At 33.7% G+C, this 24604-nt stretch overlaps 1 protein-coding gene across 1 annotated transcript in view; it reads left to right on the top strand.

Moving 5' to 3' along the window:
• Positions 1-24604, top strand: part of LOC106460680 (hepatocyte nuclear factor 6-like) — a 237159-nt gene that overhangs the window by 189381 nt on the left and 23174 nt on the right. Inside the window, exon 2 of the mRNA XM_022387458.1 lies at positions 19963-20029. Within this exon, the coding sequence (XP_022243166.1) occupies positions 19963-20029 (67 nt within the window). The remainder of the gene's footprint in view (positions 1-19962; positions 20030-24604) is intronic.

Raw genomic sequence — 24604 nt, 5'->3', positions numbered from 1 at the left:
ATTACTAACAAAAAAAAAAAAATCACGCTCAGCACTCTTGGGCTGGGGTTTCATCATAAGAATGACTGTCTAGTCCCACTATTCTTTCTGACAAGAGTAGCCCAAAAGTTGTCAGTAGGTGTTGTTGACTAGCTGCTTTCTCTCTAGGCCATTAGTTCAAAATTACGTATGGCTAAAGCAGATACCTCTTGTTTGGCTTTACGCGAAATTCAACAAAACAAGGTAACTGGTGATGGAATCCGTCTTCCTTCTAAAAGTCTTTATGATGTTTCGATATTACCTCTTTTTAAAATATTTTAAAACTTTAATATTAAGCCACTGTCGACTTCATCATGCAAGCATGTCAGCAATAAATAAACAAAGTTTCGATAAACGTACAGTACTGAACCCTAACCCATACAGCGGGTAACAGCTTGAAGAAAGAAGAGAGAGAGAGAGGGCAGCTTGGCCTAAAACATTTTATATTTATTAAACAGTGCTGAAAGATAATATGGGTATATAGATGGATAGAGAGACAGACACAGAGATGAACAAATTAATAGACGGTCGGAAAGACAGACAGACAAATTTTATGTGTGGTGAAATAACGACAATATGTGATAAGTTTTAAGAAAATTATAACAGTTTTGTAAAATGATAATACATGTAGTTTGTATTTTTTTAAAAACGATACTTACCTGAAAATCGGGGTTACATGTTTTACTGATAAGAAAAAAAAAGTCTCCATTAATATATGCGATTTGAAATTATAGTTTTAAGGTTATTCAAGAAACCAATAGGCTTAACGATGATCAAATAATACTTTGTTGATAAAAATCACCCAGACTGCAGCTGGGTAACTTTTGCCTCTCATCTTACAAATTTTTTCTTATTGTAGCATTTTCAAATTTCCCCCCTGTGGGGCGTGCGCCCCTCGTTCAGAATCACTGTCCTAGATGTTAAAGTCCTATTGGTTTCCAATGCTTTGCTAGTTTTCAGAAATTAAACTGTAGCTTCGTATAAAACATTATCTGCGTGATAATTACCAAATTAAAAATCTTCTGTTAGATAATTTTACCAACAACAACATAAACGAATCCTATATTAATTTTAAGTAATCAAAAATTTACATAACTTTATACTTTCTTAATGTTAAGGGGAAGTGTGTATGTATAGTATTATAAACAATAAATTAATTATGTTTGTAATATAAGACTGTGTGTACAACCGATCGTGGTGGGTACAGCACAGATAGTCCATTGTGCAGCTTGGTGCTTAAGAACAAACAAACAAATAATTATTAATAAGTAAAATAAGACACATAACCTTAGCAACTAAAATATTGCGTTTTTATAGTGATATTATTGACGAATCATTTTAATTAAGGTGTTTCTTTGAGGCTAAGCAGGATACGCATAATAACAAATACAAGCACGCTTCTTTGATAATGACATAGTTAGAGAACTTCGAACCTAGTGCACATAGAAGAATATAAAGTTTTGTAAAAGCCTTGATATAGCAATCACATTACGTATCTTACAAGTTTATAGATTCAGAAACAGTGGCGACCACATTACGTATCTTACAAGTTTATAGATTCAGAAACAGTGGCAACCACATTACGTATCTTACAAGTTTATAGATTCAGAAACAGTGGCGACCACATTACGTATCTTACAAGTTTATAGATTCAGAAACAGTGGCAACCACATTACGTATCTTACAAGTTTATAGATTCAGAAACAGTGGCGACCACATTACGTATCTTACAAGTTTATAGATTCAGAAACAGTGGCAACCACATTACGTATCTTACAAGTTTATAGATTCAGAAACAGTAGCAACCACATTACGTATCTTACAAGTTTATAGATTCAGAAACAGTAGCAACCACATTAAGAGGAACAAGAATATTTACTATTTATTTGCAACCAAAAATAGAATGACGTTAAGTTATATAATTATTGGGAAAGCGGTTTGTTTGTTTAATATCGCTCTAGCCTACACGACGACTATCTGCACTGGCCGCCTAATTTTGAAGCAATAGTCTAAAAGGAAGTCAGCTAGTCGACATCGACAATTTTCGGGTTACTCATGTCAGACCGAATGCTTGGACTTAACCCTCACTCTTATAATGCACCTACGGCCTTAAAGTGGGGAACGCGATTTGTTTTCGATAACGGGACGCGAACCACGAAACCTAAGATTTACATTCCCGCTAAGTCAACATTTATTACGAAAAAACAAACGGTAAAATTTAAAGGCTTAAAGTTAGCAGTTTTATCATTTGGTATTGTATTTATGTGAATACTAATAAGATTATCTACCGCTGTCCCTAATTTTGAAACACTACCAACCATACGGAGGCAACTAGTCAACAGCACCCTACCACTCACCATACACGCTAATGGATTGACTGTCTCTTTTATAAGGCACCTACAGCTAAAGGTGAGGAGAATATTTTGTAGTGCGGTACGGATTCGAACGCGGCTCACCACATCAATCCAGAGCTACCGTCATGGCTGTCACGCTCCCTTTTAACATTAGAAAGATGCACAATTAAAAAGAAATTAACCGCTGATAACTAACGCAAAAATACAATAAAATTAAATATACTTGTATTTATTATTCACCTTAGACATAATTAAACAGCCAGAAAAATATTTAATAATTAATTGTGAAAGGACGTTACCATATTTTTTAAAATGACGAGAAAACTTCTGGTTTTACTAAGTTGAAAATGGAAGTAAAATGAAGGATAAAATAACGATTTCTTGTCCCTTTCGTCAGAAGACAACTAACTGCTAATCGTTTGTGTGTTTGCTAAATAGATTGAGGTATAAAGCATTTAAATTTTTTCATTAAAAAACACAAAAGCACAAATTACTTTTTTTCAGCTTGTATGTAGATATAACTTGCAAGATCCTCCTGTAAAAAATAAATAAATACACCTGTGGTTTATTTATTAAAGTTACAGAGGACAGAATGTATGAGAGAATGCACAAAGAAGATTAAAACCAGAATTACTTACAAACTTTACAATCAAATTTCGTGATAGCAGTACATTTTCCAGTGTTCATTCTATGTAAACGATTGGTCCATATTAGGCCAATCTTAACAAGAAAACTTCTTCCTTGTATTTGAAATGTATTTAAAGAATTGTTTGGTTGATCAAACGTGGACCTTGAATCAAATAATCTATTACTTGAGCGTTAGCGTTTAATAGAAAAAGAACTTCTATGTTTGGCATTTCCATTCAGTGCATTACTTAAAATAACTTCGGAATGATCGGTAGGGAAGGAGACTGAATGGTCTATGAAACATCTAACAGAGTGATCACTGTTGTTGACTGTAGTATCGAAAATAAAAGGAAACAGCGTAAAAAATGTGTTTAAATAAAGCAACTACAGTTTCAGTAGATTGTACATTGATAGTTACAGTTAAGTCGAGAAATTCATCGTATGATTGCAGGTTAGAAATGGATGTTGCATAACATTTTCACAAAAAGATGTAACAAAATATTATTATGTTTGTTCCACAGAATCGTTGGCCTCTTTATGAAATATTTTATATTTTTTATCATCAGGGTAAACCATTACAGAGGTATTCTCCATGTATTGCCAACTACTGGCTCAGCAATAAGTCTGAAGGCTAATAACGCTAAAAATCGGGTTTTGGTACCCTTGGTGGGCAGAACACAGATAGCCCATTGTATAGCTTTGTGCTTAAGTTCAAACAAACAATCCAACAAATGGGCATGAAATAATGATCTTATTAACGGAGGAACAATAGAAAAACGATCTTTTTTGTATAAACAAATAATTGGAAATATTTTTAGTTTGTTATTAAATGCCCCACAGTGGCACAGCTGTAGGTCTGCGGATTTACAACGCTAGAAACCGGGTTTCGATACCCTTGGTGGGCAGAGCACAAATAACCCGTTGTGTAGCTTTATGCTTAACTACAAACAAACAATCAATCTTATTAAATTTTTAAGTTATATTATCAATGACAGCATTGTTTCCGACCCCCAATGGTTTAGCAGTAAGTCTGAAGTTATAAAGCTAAAAATCGAATTTCGATACTTGTGATGGGCACAGAATAGACAGCCCATTGTGTAGTTTTGCACTTAACTACAAGCAAACAAACGAGTAGAATTACTAATTTAGAACTTTTGTATCAAATGTAATTTTCTGTAAACCTATGAGAACGAACTTACTCGTTTATTGTTAAGCACAAAGCTACAATGATGGGTTATCTTCGATGTGTCCACCGCGAGGAACTGAACCCCTAGCTGATGTTAGCGTCACAATTCCTCAAGCTTACCGTTCGATGTGTCCACCGCGAGGAACTGAACCCCTAGCTGATGTTAGCGTCACAATTCCTCAAGCTTACCGTTCGATGTGTCCACCGCGAGGAACTGAACCCCTAGCTGATGTTAGCGTCACAATTCCTCAAGCTTACCGTTCGATGTGTCCACCGCGAGGAACTGAACCCCTAGCTGATGTTAGCGTCACAATTCCTCAAGCTTACCGTTGAGCCACTGGAGATACGAATTTACTGACCCTATGATATTTCATATTATAAAAATAGCTTAATCTTGAGATCCACACAAAATTAAGCTACTATATAAAGTAGATGAAAAATATGAAAAAGATTCACGATTTGGAAACTGAGCTACAGGCAATCAAAATTACTGAGTTGAAAAACATCATCATATATGGAGAACGTAATGCACCTGCCAGTATGGTGGTCAAAAAGAAACAGTCTATAAGTTCATTGCACAATATTTTAAATTTTTATTGTTTACGCTTTTGTGTCAATTAAGTATACATATTCAAGTATCACAATAATAACTTAGGTTTTTCCCAAATATCACTGACATGAGAATGCCTAGGTGCTTCGTCTGTGTGAAGTATATAAATGAGTTTATTAGGGTCTTTCAATGAGTATTTTGACACATTTTTCATATTCATTCAATCTTAATCCTATCTAGTTTGGGGGTAGGGCACTTGGATATTTTTTACAAGACAAGAACCTTTACACTTAGGTGGCTGGGCCTGACAGCAACCTTATAGGACGAGCATTTTCAGTGACGAGGCTTCGAACCCGCGACCCGCAAGTTGCGAGTCGAGCGCCCTAACCACCAGGCCATGTTAGGTCTAGTGTTTGACAAATTGTACACCAATATACGTGTATCGAATATACGTAGTCTGTTGCGTTTGGTTACTATAGTAGCCTGACTAGAAATTAAAGACTTGAGAAATTCTGAAAAAAACATAGTTAAAAATATATATTAAAATGCTCAATTTTTTCAAAATCTTTAATGTAATTAAAACCTCCTTATCTTATTGTTTTTCTATAAAAATCTCAGATGAGTTATAGTCACAATTAACGTTTTTCAGTCAGATACGTAAAAGAGATCTTAGGAGATACCTCTTAGATTTACTTCTTCAAAAATTTGTTTGAGATTTGCGATTTCATAAAACTCAGTTTATTATGTATTCCTCAGATAACTTACTCATTCAAGAAAAATCATTGACACGGAAAATTTTGATTGAGCTCAAGTTAGTGAACTTTTGTTATAGCTTGACTGTCGGGATGAAAATATTGAATCTTATCCGAGTCATAGTAGCTATTAACACAGAAAAATAAGGACATCGTCAACATCCAATAAAATCTGTTTCTCAGTAATAGTTATTTACAGGAAGACAAAAAAATTCAACTTATTTTAATCATTTTTTTAAGTTAAACGGAACTGGAAAAGAGCCATGGTAACTGTTTCCGATAAGTAGACATCACAACTACTGTATTTACCCGAACATAATGTGCACCCAATTTTGAAGGTTTAAATTGAGGAAAATATCTTATTTACACATCAGTTGTACAACATGTATTGAATAGTTTATAAATATAGTAAACAATTATTGATGTTTTAAACATTTTTAGAAATATCGTATGGAATTTTTTTTACGCGTCAATTTTACAACATTTATTGAATAGTTTATAAATATAGTAAACAACTATTGATGTTTTAAACATTTTTAGAAATATCGTATGGATTTTTTTTTTTACGCGTCAATTTTACAACATTTATTGAAAGGTTTATACGTTGTAATACACTAAGCTAATCATTCATCTTCACATAAATCTTCGTCATCGCTACAATTGTCGCTACATCGCATTCATCGGATTTCCCTTCTTGGACCTTTGCTTCATCTTCTTCTGATTCCAACAGCATGCCATAATCCGTCTCATCCATTGCATTGGATATGCAACATTGTTTGAAACCTTTAGTGATGCTTTAATGATTTTCGGGAGTCAATTTTTTGGGAGGTATTTAGAGAGACAAAACAAAAGAGTGCGCATTATATTCGGGCAAATATGGTAATTAAAAATATATATGATAATTAGGCGTTACAATAAGTAAAATAATTCGTATAAAAACATAACAGCTAAACGTAACAGCCATCAAGGTTTATTTGTTTTGTTTTCGCGTTAAGCTTCTCTAGGGCTATCTGCGCGCGCCGTCCCTAGCTTTGAAGCGATAACTAGTTAACGCTACCCATCGCCATCTCTTGGGCTATTATTTTATCAACGAATAGTGCCAATAGGGTTTACAAAAATGGTATTTTAAAAAATATATATATCATTCAATTTATCTATTTAAGTTTGGAATAAAAATTATCCTCACATTTAAACAAATATTGGCAGTTTTATCACAATTTAAATCCATACACAAGACATACATATAAGGTAAACATACAAAAATGACATAATCAGGGTGTACAGTGTGGTGCACTATCGTTAAAAACTTTATGCGGGTGGCGGGTTCGAATCCTCGTCCCTCCAAACACGCTCAACCTTTCAGCCGTGGGAGCGTTATAATGTTACGGTCAATCTCACTATTCGTTGGTAAAACAGTAGCCCAAGTGTTGGCGGTGGGTAGTAATAACTAGCTGCCTTCCCCCTAGTCATTCACTGCTAAATTAGGGACGGCTAGCGCAGATAGCCCTCGTGTAGCTTTGCGCGAAATTCAACACAAACAAACCAAACGCACCACATAGTGGTACAGTATGAACAATTGTATTTCCCAACTGTATGAAAACAGCGAATTAAGAGAAACTGACATATTCTTATTCCCATATACTTTGCGGTCAACACATTCTTGTTGAAACAAAACGCACATACGACAGTTTCACTAATTTAAGTGTCTATCTATCCCTGATAAAGTTCTTAAAACAACTTATACTTAATGTATTTTCTTTGTACACCCATTGAAAGTTTTTAATAGCTGATCGAGATTATCCTATATCAAGAATCTCGTATTATCGAGGGTTAAAATAATATACAGTAAGAACACTTTGTGTGGTAATATTTACTATGATATTTACTATTAGCAAAAAGCAGAAAGTAATGCTGTAAATGGGGCGTGGTTCGCCGTATCACAAAAACACTCCTCGAATGCAAAGGTGCCTGTGCTATGCACGGTATTAAACATCACTTCCATTTCATGTCGGCTTCCTGTATTTTGCTTCCGACTTCCTCCTCAGTTGAAACATCATTTGAGGCATTAAAGCAGTAACATAGATATGGCTACTAAACTTAAACTGTTCGTTCGATTGCTTACCGGTTTACATTCAATTTCTGAGAAGTCCGCTTTAGTTGCTCCATCAAATTGCTTTGAAATTGATTCAGCCAGCTTCTCCCAGCAACTTGTGACACCAAACAGACAGGCAGATAACTCTGCTTTATATATAAATATTTTTGTTCGATTTTTTTGTAGCTTCGATGAACCTGTAATTTGAAAACAAAATTAATGGAGTTCCATATGCTGCTTTTTCTTCATTCTCACAATTTAAAAAAGTTTCATTGAACTATTTAAGAGATATACATCAAACTTCCTGTTCGAAATTGGACTTCTATTAGCATTTTCCAATCTGTGCTAAAAGTCCAAGAGTCTCAGACCTAAAATCTTCTAAATAACCGAGTTTAGCTTTACACAGTTTGAAAGATATAAGAGTGCTTTGAAACTTATAACAATGTAGTTAGCAGATGAAAAAATATTTTGTTTTCATATAGCTGGTTTAAAAAAAAAACTATGTTGTCAAAACGGAAATAAAAATTTTCGTAAGTTGATTAGTTTTATTTAGGGTTGTCTCTAGGGTTGCCATATGTCCATGGGAGTGACTAGATTTATACTCAATTGGAATATTAATTCTTGCGAAACATTTAAAGCTTTTCTTGAAAATGGAACCATAGACAGCTAGCTGTAAGTGAGTTTACAAAATAATTACAAAGTGTGATAATGAAGATTAAGTATTACAATTTTCCATTAACACGAAAGTCACACAAACGAACGTTAGATGTAACAAATATGCTGCTTGATGTAGGCTTTCTCAAAATTACTGTTACATCACAATTTGAGATGATCGTAAGGAAGTTAATATTTTTGTCTTTTCCGGAGCTTCCAGATTTTAAAAATCTCTAAGATTTTCTCCAGAAACTTGGGGACTAAATGCGGCTCATTGATTAGTATGCCAGATTGTGAAACTGAGATTCTGTTGTTCTCGTTCCGTTACTGCCTCCCTCCTCTTCCCCAAATATTGCGCTCCGTACATTGGAGTCGTGGATTCGTTATAAGAGTGGTGATCAAATCCACCAATTTGGTCTGACAAGAGAAACTAGCTCCTTTTCTTCTAATCTATCACTTCAAAATTAGTGACGGCTAGCACAGATAATCCACATATAGCTTAGCGCGAATCCATCAAACAAACAAACCTAGAAGCATGGCTAACGGATAAAAAAAATTATTGCAGAAAACGGTTCTGTATGTTTCTGTTATAAACTAAGACTGAGAAAAGCTGCGATACATGTTGCTATGATTAACTTAATTTATATTTTAACTCTGTGTATATAATGTTATTCAAGTACTTTAAAGTGTTAGTCGAACATTTCAAACAAATTAACTTTCTTCAGTATTGCACTCTGTGTTTGATTTTAAAAGAGAAAATATAAAATTAGCAGTTGTCCAAAATAACGTGCTGTTACCTGTTGTTAGATCACTTTCCATGCGGTATTTTCTGTTGCTGTGTTATAACAAACAAAAACTTATTTCGTAACCTGATTTATATTATAGTAGTCCACTTGTGTGTTAGCGGTAAGTTTACAAATTTACAACGCAGAAACCTGGGGTTCGATTCCTCGGTGTGGACAAAGTATAGATAGTCCATCATGTACTTCATCGCTAAGAATCATTGTAAACATACTAAATAACAGGTCATCTGTTTTGTTTTTCAAATAACCTTTCATCCTATTGTTCAATATATCACTTGTCCACGTTTATGAAATTATCAGAATTTTATATATTTTTACTGAAATTTGACAGTATCTAAAACTAAATGGTTAATACTTGGCTTATCAAATCATTGAGTTTCAGTGTTTTAATTAAACGTAATGTATTCGTGTATCATTAAAACAATTAATTCTACCTATACTGTTGAACAAATACAGCTTTTATCACGATTCTGGAACACATTTGAAAAACGATGGTATATATGGTATCACAAACCAAAATATAGAACGATATAATAAGCTTGTGTTTTTTCAATTATCCTTTAAAGCTTGCAATAACATTTCCATCTAAACTCTGCAGTTAGGGCCCTGGATTAAGAAGTAGGCAGTATGTTTAAGATAGGTACACTTTTGAGCTGCTGTATACGTTATTTATGAATTGAAACTTACTTAATAACCAGAGAATATAAGGCGGTAGACTTAATTAGATAGAGCTCCCCCCCCCCAAAAAAAAAGCTTGACACTAGAGCATTATATTGTACATTCCCTCTGAAAATGGCTAACGACGAGTGCATATTAGCAAAGAAAGTTTTGTTGAGATATCCATACGTGGACAGTAGGCGATACTAATGACATAGATAACGGTTTGCAGCTGGTCGTACAGGGTAAAGATTTTTCAAGTTTCTGACCAAACGTTGCCACGGTCAGTACTTTCATTGACCATCTGCCCCATAAGCTAGTAGAGGCTTGGCCAAATTAAAATACGATCAGCCATTATAGAACCATGCTTCTGCTGGTACAGATCTCGTGCTAAACATGTGCAAGATCAGAACAAAAGATTTGTAACACGGACACCACCTATGTCGGTGTGCTCATTGCAGTGGTAAAATGGAAGATGGTAATTGTAGAAGTATCCTTGCAGGCACACACACACCCCTAAGTAGCTTAAGGAAGGGTCATTTGTCCGGTAGGTAGGCCACAGCTGGTGCTGGAGCCAGTTAAATCTCTCTGTTGATGTTAGAAGTTGGAGCTTGTGGAGAAACTCTCATCATCATGAGGGGGGATTGAAGTTGGCACACACGAAAGAAACAGACATAGAAGGAAAGAGAGATGCGAAGGAATTAGTGTTCATCTGTTAAAGCACGTATGCTGTTTGAGAATAGGATTAACGGTGGGAATTTCAAGTGATTAATTAGTAGGAAGAATTAAGATATGCCTTGCATAGCATGTGGTTAGTGACACATAAAACGTGAGAAACACTGTGCGTTTAGTGTTAGGGACGTCGAAAGCGTTGACATGGTGATACCGAGGAAATGATATTAAAGTTTGACTGTTTCGTGCTTTTTCTCGATTCAACTCTAAAGGTCATGGGAAGGGTTGTTTATTATTTTATGTTACATTTAATCCTAACTGTAAGATATTTTTATTGGCTTAATGCACACACACACACACACACACATATATATACAGATTTTTAGTTTTTAAAACAGCTCATTCTGCTATTCTGGAAAATGAATTAATTGCAAATAGTTAAGCACAAAGCTACACAATGGGCTATCTGTGCTCTGCCCACCATGGGTATCGAGACCGGTTTCTAACGTTGTAGGTCCGTAGACATACCGCTGTGCCACTGGGGGGGGGGGATTGGAAACAGACAGTTAAAATATTTCACAGAAATACATCCTACCAATCTGTGCTCATTTCGATTAATTATATATCTTATGATTTTTGTAGTACTCTTTTTGAGAAACAGAATTTCATCAGCAATTTGACAGTGTATGTTTTTCTCTAAGCCTTTCGTATTAGAGTTCTATGTTCTCCGTTTGAAGCTGCACTTAAAATTCATTAAACATACATTTATTTATATATATATTCCAAGAAACGTTACTAAATATATTTTATTGTTATACATAAATAGTTTATACCAAAGCGCTTTCTTAAATACATCTATTGTTATACATAAACTATATTTCTACTAAAACACTTACTAAATATATTATTTTGTTATACGTAAACAGTGTTTTACTAAACTACCTTACTAAATATATTTTAATATTATACGTAAACTCTTTCTTTCTACTAAAGCACCATATTAAAAATATTTTGTTATTTTACTTAATACATAAACTATTTCTTTTTACTAAAACACCATACTAAATATATCTTACTGTTTTACCTAAACTGTTTCTCTACTAAAGCACCATATTAAATATATTTTGTTGTTTTACATAAACTCTTTCTATCTACTAAACCACCATAGTAAATATATCTTATTGTTTTACCTAAACTGTTTTTCTACTAAAGCGCTTTACAAAATATATTTAATGTTATACATAAACTCTTTCTTTTCTATTAAAACACTTATTAAGTATATTTTATTGTTATACATAAACTGTTTTATAATAAAGCACTTGACTTAATTCACTATGTTTGTTGATTTATGATTTGTATCTATTTCTAAAGTACCTAACTAAACAATCACAAGTAGTTATCTACAAATGGTTTGCATGAATTGGCTAAACGACAGCTAATATTACAATATTGTACTATTTTTCTTCTCATTTTGCTCATTATCTATTGTTCTTATCACGTGATGGAACATATTGAAGCGTTCTTGGGAATAACAAGCTAACATTGGAAAAATAAATAAATAAATAAAAACGAAATATATGAATTCCGGTATTAATCGATATCAGCCTGGTCCTTTTATAATCGTCTTTTATTTTCATGATATTCCTATAATATCCATGTTTGCTTAGTGGGTAGAGTTATACTGATGTATACAAACCTATATTCCAGACAGAGAGTATAACGACGCTAAGTCAGGTTAATGTATTTTAAAATACATTAAAGTACTGGAAGCTCAGCTACTAAAATAATTAACATCATATTAACAAATACAGCGAAAATATATATTATGCCTGATTTCAAACACGTATCTGAATTAATATTTACCTTCTAAAAGAATACTTCTTGCGTATCTGTAAGCAATGTGTTAAAAATGGCATAGGCACTGCTACGAATAGCAAAGATTGGAAAATGATAATTTCTATACTTGTATAAGTTGCTAAGTTACTTTAAACGGATTTCTACGTCTTATACTATTGCTGCTTCATGGGTTTTTAAAAGTACATTTGAAAAACATTTTCTGTATTAACCAACATTGGCTTACCTTGGTGATCTCTACAATTTGTCTGGGTTTGCTCCGTAGATGTGTTCATGTATAATAATTTAAAACAATTTGATCCTCTGGGTTTTTCTCCGTAGACGTGTTCATGTATAATAATTTAAAACAATTTGATCCTCCGGGTGTTTCTCCGTAGACGTGTTCATGTATAATAATTTAAAACACTTTGATTCGTTTTATTCCGTTGTGGATGGAAACTGTGTAAACCCTTCGCTTTACATTTCAAGACGGATAAAACGCCTTTAAATTTATGTGAAGAGCATTAGTAAAGTATTAACTAATATTTTATATTGTGTTTAATTTGTACACGTAACATGAATTTAAGATTCTATTTTACGTAAGGCTTGTGTTACATTTCTTGCTATGCAGGTTGTTTAGAGGCTACGTCTCTGTTACTTTTTTTTCTCTGATCAAAGTATGACCATTTACGGAATTGGTGTTTCTTGATGTTAAAATGAAATATGCTAGTAATAAAAGCACTGCCGATAAGCATTATAATGTCTATCATGCAGTGTCACGATCAGAAAATTCTTTTAATGAATATATGTGAAGAAGTTATTATAACCTTTGAAAATAGCGGACAACACACACTTCATAGTTGTTGTGTACAATTTTGATGAACAGCAGTCGGAAGTTGTTGTAACATCTGATAATAGGTGACATCAGTCTCTTCAGTAATTACTGGCTTTCTTTGTGGATATTTTATCATCTATCAATGGAAACCTATACCTAAAAACTATATATATAATAAGGGAAAGCAGATATTAGCAAATAACGTATATTTCTTGCTGAGAAAAGCCCAAGCAAACGATTAAAATACAGCTAACAGAAATATATCGGTGACAACGTAATGAAGCTCTTCCACAAGGATTTTAGATATCCTTCAATATAATACTAATAGCAGTATTAAAAAGAATAAAAAACACGAAATAAGATATGCAAATTATTAACATAAAACGTACACGAAAACAAGCAGAAATACGAAGAAGACTCGGTACTGTGGAAGCCAACAATTGTTTACTTTGTTAATGTTCGCGCAAAGCTATTCGATGTCTATTTCTGCTAGCTGTTCTTAATTTTGAAGTGAGTCAACATCATCCACCGCCAATTCTTGAGCTACTCTTTACTAACGAACAGTGGGACTGACCATCACATTATAACGACCCCACGGCTGAAAGGGCCAGCATGTTAGGGGATGGGATTCAATCCCACGGCCCTCAGGTTGCGAGTCGAATGCCCTAACCACCAAGCCATTTCAGACAAGATTCAAACCCGCAACCCACAGATTGCGATTCGAGTACTCTAACCACCAGGCCATACCCAGACTACAAATTGACAATTGATGAACTGAAGAACGAAGCAGAATAAAAACATAAATGGTAGTCAATAATCACACTCCACTGAACAATAATGAAACAAATATAATGGGTAACTTTTGAGTGAAAAATGCCTCGTGAAACTACAAATTGAAATTTTTCTTTTCCACTTGGGAAACAAAAATCCAGGAAAAGATTTCTTCCAGGTACTCAGTATCTTTATACAAGTCCACGTGTAGAAATTGATAAAAGATAGAAATATAGGAAATAAAGTGTGTATTTAAAGTAGTAAAAATAAAGAAAACCCTTATAATGCCGAGGTACAAAAAGAAAGTATCCTCTTTGTATGGTGTTTCAAATGCCCTTTTCTCACCCTTATGAATATGAATATAGGTTACCTGTGGTGTGTAAAGTACCCTTTACTCACCCTTATGAATATGAATATAGGTTACTTGTGGTGTGTAAAGTACCCTTTACTCACCCTTATGAATATGAATATAGGTTACCTGTGGTGTGTAAAGTACCCTTTACTCACCCTTATGTGTGTTGTGAGTACCCTTTATTCACCCTTATGAATATGAATATAGGTCACTTGTGAGTAAAGGGTACTTTACACACCACCCCTTATGAATATGAATATAGGTTACCTGTGGTGTGTAAAGTACCCTTTACTCACCCTTATGAATATGAATATAGGTTACCTGTGGTGTGTAAAGGACGTTTCAAGCACCAAATTACATGTGAAATTCACCACTACAAGAAGCTTGGGTATGTTATTCACCTCTTTCTGTCGTTGTTATCTGCTATTAGTAGACATTTAGTAGCAATGTTAATCTCCTGAAAGCAGGGACAACAACAACAGCCAATCAGACCGTATTATCTGTATATTAACGGTAGCAGCATCTAACAAAGGTTGAGCATCAGAAAAGCGCCAAGGTCATGACGGGAGTTCATGGAAGGTCCGACATTTGTTCTGAATGACTGGATCATGCTCTATCTGGTAGACCTTTCCAGCTTTGGTGAGATTCATAGCGTAGAGAAACGTGCAAAGAACACTAACAACAAGTTAATGAATTTTTACTGTCTTTCACCTATTTTCATAATAATCAGTAGTTTTGTACTGATGAGAGGAAAACTTGAAAATTTTATGATTGCTTAACTGCTGCTAGAAACATTAAATATCCCCTGGTGGGTAAGCGGTACGTTTATGGGCTTACAATACTGAAATCCTGGGTTTGAGTCCCTGCTGCGTAGAGAGTACAGGTACCTCATTCTGCATCTTTGCGCTAGCTTTTATTATTATTAAGAAATATTAAACCTGTATGATGAAACGAAAACATTTCACCACTCGTTATAACCACTGTTACTGCTATTAACGATAGTTACTTAGTCTATACAGAGCAAACAGTACCCTATCTAGCTGTTAGTAGCAGGATGAGAGTAGTAATAAATTTCTACCACTAGCAGCTCATATTTGCAGTCTTTACTCTTCGGTTCCTGTCTAACTCATTTATTTGTAGCAAATTCAAAAATCGACTAAGTCACATGTTTCTTCTTCGTAAAAATTCACACTTTAAAATGATGAGAAAAAAATCCGTATAGTTGGAAAATGAATGTGGTTATCAAATTCACAACCAAAAAGGGGTTGTGTTATTAGAATGTGGTTATACAATTCACAACCAGAAAGGGGTTGTGTTATTAGAATGTGGTTATAAAATTCAAAACCAGAAAGGGGTTGTGTTATTAGAATGTGGTTATAAATTCACAACCAGAAAGGGGTTGTGTTATTAGAATGTGGTTATAAAATTCACAACCAGAAAGGGGTTGTGTTATTAGAATGTGGTTATCAAATTCAAAACCAGAAAGGGGTTTTGTTGTTATGTACTGAAAACCTGATGAATTTTAAAAGTTTGTCAACTTTCTTTATATACACACGCCTGAAAATCGCTTTAGAACTACAATTGTTAACACTAGTTGACAAGCCATAGCTTTTAAGTATTATTACCTTTCCCCTTTAATTCGTGATTACATTTTTATGTGGTTCAAAGAAAATCAATAAATCTTATATTTTCTGCTATAATTGATTGGAATGTCCTCCTTACACTGCTTTATGTCCATTTGATGGTAAATGAAGACAGACAGAGATTCTTGAAAGACCTTAATTGGTATCATTAGGTTTCTGTTGCAAGTATCCCCCCAGTAGATAGTCAATATCCAACTTGGTAGCTATGACGTCAGATTCACCTATCTGACTCATTCTTTGTTACCCACGCTTATTTATCTACTTTGATGTAGTAAACGAAATGTCGCATGTTTGTCTTCAATGCGCCATCTAGGCTTCTTTTGATTAGAAGAGTGGTTGGAGGGAAAATATTCTACCTATCCAGGTTGTTGGCTGTCTTGCATCACAGATCTATTAATAATAGTATTGACACAAAGCTACCTAAAATGCGGAAAACATCTCCGAAAATCGGAATCAATATTAAGGAAATAAAATTCTGAAAGTAAGCATCTGTTAATTAAAAACTGAAGTTAAAAATTAGAAAAATTATCTAACTATAATTATGCAGCGTTTAGTGAAAGCAGTTGCTTTTGAAATATAGACTGTTGACGTCGTTTGAAAAAAAAAAGGGAATAATTCATAATCTCTTAAAGTAAGTTACTGTAAAAGTATTAACAAACTTATTTTTATGGGCGATGTGTGTTAGAATATGATCATTAATCCAAAACGTGTGCATGTACAAATGATTCTTTCAGTCGAAGTGTTTATGGATACGTAAACTTTGTCATGAACTAGGGGAATCCAACTTGATGTTTGAAGCGATTCTATTGGAATGCTAATTCGATAACACCACGATTTCATTCTAAGAAATGTCTATCTTTTGCCAGGCAGTTAATTTTGTAGATTCTTTATTTTATTTTGCTCAAATTTTGAGAAATGTGGTAAAGAATAAATGGGTACACAAAAATATTTTGCTATCATGTATTTCTTTTTTTTTAACAATAGAAAGAGCCATTGCAGAATGCTTTGAGGGTTTTTTCAAGGGTTTCTGAAAGCATAAACTCAGATATTAGCCTTGGTATTGGGCGAAAGGCATTGCTGGCATATTACTACACTAGTAGTTAAGCCACAGATGCTGGTTTGTAGAATTACTTGCTGTTTATATACGTAGCAAAGGAATATTCCAGGTCGTTCCGTGTGACATGTGAAGCATAGCTTTCATATTGAATGAGCTGATCTACTTTATTCGTTTTGTATCTGTGAAAGTTAGATTGTTCTTTCAACTCAATTGTTTTAAATTATCATCTTTTCTTGAGTATTTAGAGATCATAATAACAGTCTCCGATGTTCGTAGTTTATTCCATAACACATATCCATTATTTAGAAATATTTAATTCTTCGTGAGTTAAGTTGTTAAAGAACAAAAGAAAAGCATGAGGTTTCTTTTTCATTCCATATCACTTGTCTGTTAAATAGCCTTTCTTTCATTCTGTATGAGTTGAGGTATTTTCATAGCAACAGCAGAAACCCAGATATTCGTTATTCTTTCTGTAACTCATCTGATAAATAACGTGAGGTTTATCGTGCTTACCACGAATTACTACTATAATAACTTTCAACGAATTCTGTAGTCGAAGGTTTCGAAATCCCAGATTGTTGTTGCATTTCTGATATTATTAAGTGGCGTTTATTTAGTTATACACGATATTAAATTCCTCATGAGTTAGAATATGTCATAGAATTTTTGAGTGGATATTTGTGTTCCTCAGCGTTTCGACTCTAAATAAATCCCATTCAAGTCTATAACATTTTGATTAAGTGGCACTTTGGTAGTAAGACAATTAAGTAGAAACAGTGCTTTACTAATACTACCGTAACTGTAAGCTGTTCGTAATGTTATTTAGCGTCGGTCATAGGTATCTAGATATTGCTTTGGGGTTGGTGTGAATATTTTTTATTTCCTCCATCTCCATTTGATATAACGATCGTTTTGAAATTTTAATGGCATTTTTGTGTTCTTTAACTCTTATGTTGTTTATTTAGTTTTAAAATGTCAGCTAATGCAGGTGTTTTATTGTTGCCATTCTTTAACTCGTCGCACGGCCCTTGGTTAAAGAGGATTTAATTTTTAAGAAAATTAGTTTTACAGTTTACAAATTCTGTGCGTTCAACATTTAGTTTCTATATTTACTAATTTGATGATTAAATTTAAAGTAATGGCGGGTGCAGTTTGTGTTTGTTAGCAGTGAAAAACTTGTAAATGGCCTCAGCTGTAAAAAATATATTTTTATTATCTAGTTATTTAGAGTTTTATCCTGACATGAAGATTTTTGCTCTAACCTCCGAGCAACTGGTGATTTTCTCTATATATAGAATCAAGATAGTTGTTCTATAAGTAAGCTCTAGTGTACGTTAATTTCCCGTCGATTGTTAACAATGAATGAGACAACCAAGAAGAAAAGGGTTTTTCCTTCTTTCTGTAAAATGTGGTATATTTTGAGGTTTCTTTCTTTTTGTAAAATGTGGTATATTTTGAGGTTTCTTTCCTTCTTTTTGTAAAATGTGGTATATTTTGAGGTTTCTTTCTTTTTGTAAAATGTGGTATATTTTGAGGCTTCTTTCTTTCTTTTTGTAAAATGTGGTATATTTTGAGGTTTCTTTCTTTCTTTTTGTAAAATGTGGTATATTTTTTACGTGGCAAGATGACAAAGTTCTGCCAAGTAAATCTTCTTCGTGTAATTTTATAAGGTGCAGAACTTAAGACTCTTCTTTGATCTTTTCCAAGATGTGGCTTCAAATTATGATAGTGACGAACCCAAAGTAACATTTTCCCTAGGAACAAGCTTTTAATTGGAAGATATGTTCGACAAAACTGTACTACAAACAAAGATATGTTCGACAAAACTGTACTACAAACAAAGATATGTTCGACAAAAGTGTACTACAAACAAAGATATGTTCGACAAAACTGTACTACAAACAAAGATATGTTCGACAAAACTGTACTACAAACAAAGATATATTCGACAAAACTGTACTACAAACAAAGATATGTTCGACGAAACTGTACTACAAACAAAGATATGTTCGACACAAATGTACTACAAATGTTATATATGCACTGGACTACACACTCCATTAGAATGGGTAATATACACTTCCAAGGTTAAATCTTCTTTAATATCCATGGTCTGTAAGAGGAACCATTTCTAGATATTTTGACTTATAATTTCTACACTGTTAGAGATGTACATATACTAGTAATTTCTAAAGACGACACTGGAAATCGTGCTTTCGAGAATAACAAAAATCAAGTTAAACATAATATTAAAGCTAGAAAACGGAGTGCGCCGAAACAACTGTAAAGAAAAAACTTTCGGAATTTCAAATTATTTCCTGTACAGGAATGAAAGATCCCCACGTTCGGGTTGCTACTGTTTCCTCTTGTGGCTTACCCTTCTGTACTTTAGTTAGCCAAAACTAGTTTCAACTTGATAATTCCGGTTTCGAGAAATTCAGAAATATAATCCCAAATTAAAGATGATCTCGATCGTTTTATTTAACTGTTTGTTACGCAGTATTCATGTCATTCATGCTTTATAGCTAAAGATGTGAACTCATCTTGTTCATGTATATGATTAAGAACGAACTGAAATTTCACAAGTGTGTGTGTATCATTGTGATCTTTCATACATAAATATTTCGAGTGTTGCAAGTTATCTGCTACCACTATAAATTGTATTTTTATAAAGTATTTTTAGATTTGCTATTGGCTATAGCCACCAAACTAATGCTTGATTACTAACTTATAACTTAGTTACTCAAGATCTTGATATTTGGAAATAGCTAACGAAAATAATTTCGATGTATATATATATATCATTAAGTTGATTACGATGGGTTATATACTTTTAAACTTAAAACTGGTATACTTATGCTCACATCTACTGATATGTATATTTTAATTCAACGTATCGTTTTTCTCATTGAAGTGAGTTGAGATCCCTCTATGCTGTGAATTAGGCAAGACGTGAGAAGGTAGTACCATTCTTAACGCGTACACTAGGTGTTTTCAATTAATATAAAATTTGATTTCAAGAAGCATTTCAATAAGAGTTTACTAACTGGTTGAACTTGAGTTTCTAAATGAGCGAACTCAGTCTGCCTCTCTTGTTTCATTGCAGAGTATCAGAGTCGCAATGAACACCAGAGGGCAGGAGCTACTAAAGGCAGGAGACGGGCACACCCCCTGTGAGTCCTTTTTTCCGTATTCTTCATAATTAACGCCCCATTTTATAATAATTCTTAATGTTCTAGCATTGTTTTTTAGTATAAAGCACATAAATTACTTTATGTCTGCATGTAATGGTAGCGAATATATTTCAAGAAAAAAAAAACTGGTATTGATAAAAACGGAAGCGCCAGACTTTAAATCGTGTTCTGTAGATTTTTAGATTTGTTTTTGCATGAAGGTTTTGCAGTGGTTTAAGTGGCTCTTTAAACGTGCAAACCTGTGAATGTTTCCCCAAAGGACTTACAAGCAGTTTATTTAAAAATCAAGTATTTAACATATTACCAGAAAATATCTTATTCAAAATGTTAAGAGTTCATCTTATTTTGTTTTGTTTCTTGAAAAAATAATTGATATTTAATTAGTTTTTTACATATTTGAGCGTTTCGGATTTAAAGTAAAAAGTCAATTTATGTTTCACGTTTATTCTTTTACTTTCGCAAATTTCTTTTTTCTCGATAGAACAATACTTTCATGTGTTATTTATCAAACTCTGCTGAAAACGGGTTTTTTTTTTTCCTTTGGGCTGGACAATTTGAAAAGTAGTTAAAAACAAATTGACATTTGTTTGAATCTCTATGTTATCCACCAATTCACGTAATAAGTCTCGTATAATTTCATTGTATATCCAAATGGCTCACGAATTCCATTTAGAAAGGCAATATAATACACAATTTTCCAGCTTTACGACTATATGCTTGTTTTAAAGAATATTGGATTGTTATTTATCTCCTTCACTGTGCTGAGGGAAACGATTGAGCAGGTGTATTTCAAAGGTCTACTTAATATGGTGTAAACATGTTATGTATTCCTGTCCTGTCTAAACAGACTGCCATGGTGGCGTTTCAAAATGTACAGGGCGTTCTCTATATCAACATATTTCTAAAGCAAGCGTTTCAATCGAATGATTTATCCTTTGCAAATGTTAGTCCAATCAATCGATTTCTAAGTTGTGTGTCAACACTTGCTAGTTTTGTAAGCTAGGTGTTTAGTCGGGAAATTTCACATACATACATATATATATTGTACATATATATTTATACATATATAAAAATATACACTCGACATGATTAGATTGAACTAATCCACTTTAAAGGTAGTTGGAAACAATAAGAAATTTGTAAGTTAATGTAAGGCTTACAATGTATGCATACATATGATGTTGTAGTCATTTTATTTACAACGATCGTTATGGATACGATTCTGTTTGGAACCATACATTAAATGTGACAGGCGAAGAGTGCGTTTCAGATTTTATGACAGTTAAAAATCTTGAAACAGGGGAAGGAATTTTATTTTCTAACTTATGTTTCTTTTAAAACGGATCAGATTTTTTTTTTACATTTTGTCGTTTCGTTAGGGTACGAAGTGAACACGTGTTCAATTACAAGCAAATTCGTTGCAACTAGAAGAGTAAAACTTGTGGATATATGAAAAACTGGTAAGATCAGGGGAATTACTGTGATTTAATTTTGTCGTTTCGTTAGGGTACGAAGTGAACACGTGTTCAATTACAAGCAAATTCGTTGCAACTAGAAGAGTAAACCATGACTTGTGGATATATGAAAAACTGGTAAGATCAGGGGAATTACTGTGATTTAATTTTGTCGTTTCGTTAGGGTACGAAGTGAACACGTGTTCAATTACAAGCAAATTCGTTGTAACTAGAAGAGTAAAACTTGTGGATATATGAAAAACTGGTAAGATCAGGGGAATTACTGTGATAGGTACAAGAAGATCAGTGAAATGCTCCAGACATTAATATCGCTTGTCAGTCAATCAAAGATGTTGGTGAACTCAGGCTGACTGCTTGCCGCCTAGCTGATAAATGTGGATTTACTATTAAATCCATGTCCCTCTCCATTGTCATAATGTTCAATTGCTGTTAGTTGATACTATTTTTTTTTCAGACGTAGCCTAAGCAGTCAGACCACGGTCCATGAACATGTCACAAACTTTCTGTGGAAAGCAACAAATTGTGAGATTCAATGTAGCTGTACCTCGTTCTTCTGACTTTCTTTGTTTTCATGTTTTTATAGCTATATTGACTACTCATTTAAAAACATAATTAAATATGTCTCTAGTAAGACAAGAAAAATGTCAGATAAACCGAGAAAGTTTACGGATATTTCATCTTAACTGATACTTTTTGATAAACTGTTTTATACAAACAGGTTATCAACTTTGATATTTAACATAAAGGTCTTAAAAGATTTTATTTTATTCGAACTTGATGATAAAAATCTTGCAAAACATAGTTGTAGTCGTAGGTGAGTGACTTGTCTTTTAAGAAGTGTGAGCTTTGGGCATAGGTTTCCAGTTTAGAATACTTATTTTAAATATTTCATAACTAGTTTGTTATCTGTGTGAGTGTGTCTTATCTTGCTCTCTAGGGTTTCATACAAACGTACACTTGTGGGTCACGTGTGCTACATTATCAAAGATTTCCAGAGGGACATTTCGACATGCGATACTCTCGTTATCAACTCTTGTCGGTGACATCGCTTGGTCGTCATTCAGACCTGTTCCTCCTAATGTAGAAAATTAGCTTTAAAATTCGTTTTGTTCCATATGGAATTCATTAAGTATAGAAGATTGAGCTCTTTGATAACGCACTGCATGTTTATTGAAATTCTAGAAGCTTCACGAAAGAAAAATATTTTTAACGTGTAAAGTTGCTGGTTGCCAAACAAAATATTTTGTTGTATTATTTTAATATTTCTATTTATATGTATATTTGCCAAATACAGAGCTCTTAAAAGTATCCTATTATACATGTAACATGTACTATAACAGGATAACGGGACTACATGAGTTGTGTAAACTTAACTGGAAATATAATATGATACTCGTGTTAGCGAAACAAAGTAGTCAATAAATTACATTAAGAACCATTGAAATACTGAAAAGTGCAAAACAAACTGGACTAAAAGCTCGGTTTTTTTAATTTTGTTGTTGATAAAATTCTTACTGCCACAAATATGTTCACATTTTAAGTCTGCTAGTAACCTATTGACCCATAATCTTAACGCAGGATTCATTGGTAAACAGATTGTAAACACAATGAATATTTTGAATGGGCTTATATCGAATTTCCTTTTATCTGTTACATAATTGTTTAACACTATAAATTAGTGGTGTTAATAAGTGTTGTTAGTGCAGGTGGAGGTTATAACATGTCCGTAATTCATCGCTACGCTCGATTTGTTTTTAATGTAACTGATTCACATATTTTCTTCCTATGAATCGTTTTATATGATAAAGTAAGGCTTTTTAATTTTAATTAAACGAAAAGGAACCTCCAACTGTATAAATCATACAAAAGTAATTAATTTTCAGATAGGACAAACGAAACAGATATGAATGTACATATATATATTTTTTTTATTCCTGTAAACTCATAGTGGAGCATAGGGCCGCAACAACACCTCGCCAACGGAAGGTGTTTTGTAGTTACTTGTAGCAGGTTGGTTTTTACGGGGTGGTGTTGCTAGCCCCGCGCCCAACCCTCCCCCTTTCTCATCCTGGACTTGGGACCAGGCAAAGGCGGAGGTTGGCATGTTTGGTGTGACAGGGATTCGAGCCCACGACCCTCAGATTACGAGTCGAGCGCCTTAACCACCTGGCCATGCCGGGCCTATGAATGTATATTACACCTTATTAAAGTTTGGGTGTGATAGAATTCTAAGATCTTGTGAGTAAAACTTACATGTAAAGTCTATAACTAAGCCTCAAATTAGATCTAATCTCCGTCATCTTTGTGGTGTGCGTCAGTTACATAGATATTTGGAATCTGATTCATTCTGCCCTATCTAGAAATTTACTATTTTTGCAAAAACTTAGAGTGCATATTAGAGACCTTAGTAGTGGGTAATTAACCTTCTTTTGTAATATAGAATTATCAGGCGACCTACATATCCTATAGATTTCTACATTATTTGTGACTTTTCTACACCATCCAGTTTAGGCCAAAAACGATCTAAGTGTTCTAAAACTTCTAATTCTTTATTGGTTATCAAATAATTTGGGTATTTTTAAGCCTAAAAACGAGTAAATTACTTCATGTTTAACTGCTAATACTTTTTTCCTTAAATTAATGGTTGGGGTCATCTTTTCCAGATAACCCTTGGAAAATATATATTGATTATTTTTTCCTTGAGACTGCACACTCCATTATTTTCTTTGAAACTTCGGAAAATCATTTGATAATGTCCTATATTCCTTCGTATAATTATTCAAGCATTTTCTTAAGAAGTCCTCAAACAGCAGTCTGTATTTATAACTTAAAGACTGCACTTCTAGTCACATTTATTAAAAGGCTTTGGGCAACAAACTATTTATCAGATTTTAATATTATTCATTTCTGGGGAGGACTGTGGCTGTCATTTCCACTTATTGTTTAGAAGAGCCATTGGTCATATATTCTCTGTGTCTAGTTTGAAGGTCTGGCATGGCCAGGTGGTTAGGGCGCTCGACTTGCAATCTAAGGGTCACGGTTTCGAATCCCCGTCACACGAAATATGCTCGCCGTTTCA

This window comes from Limulus polyphemus, unplaced genomic scaffold (assembly GCF_000517525.1).
Source record: "Limulus polyphemus unplaced genomic scaffold, Limulus_polyphemus-2.1.2 Scaffold815, whole genome shotgun sequence".
Taxonomy (NCBI): Eukaryota; Metazoa; Arthropoda; class Merostomata; order Xiphosura; family Limulidae; genus Limulus; species Limulus polyphemus.
The sequence above is the reverse complement of the archived record's forward strand: the minus strand, read 5'-3'. Positions and strand labels throughout refer to the sequence as shown.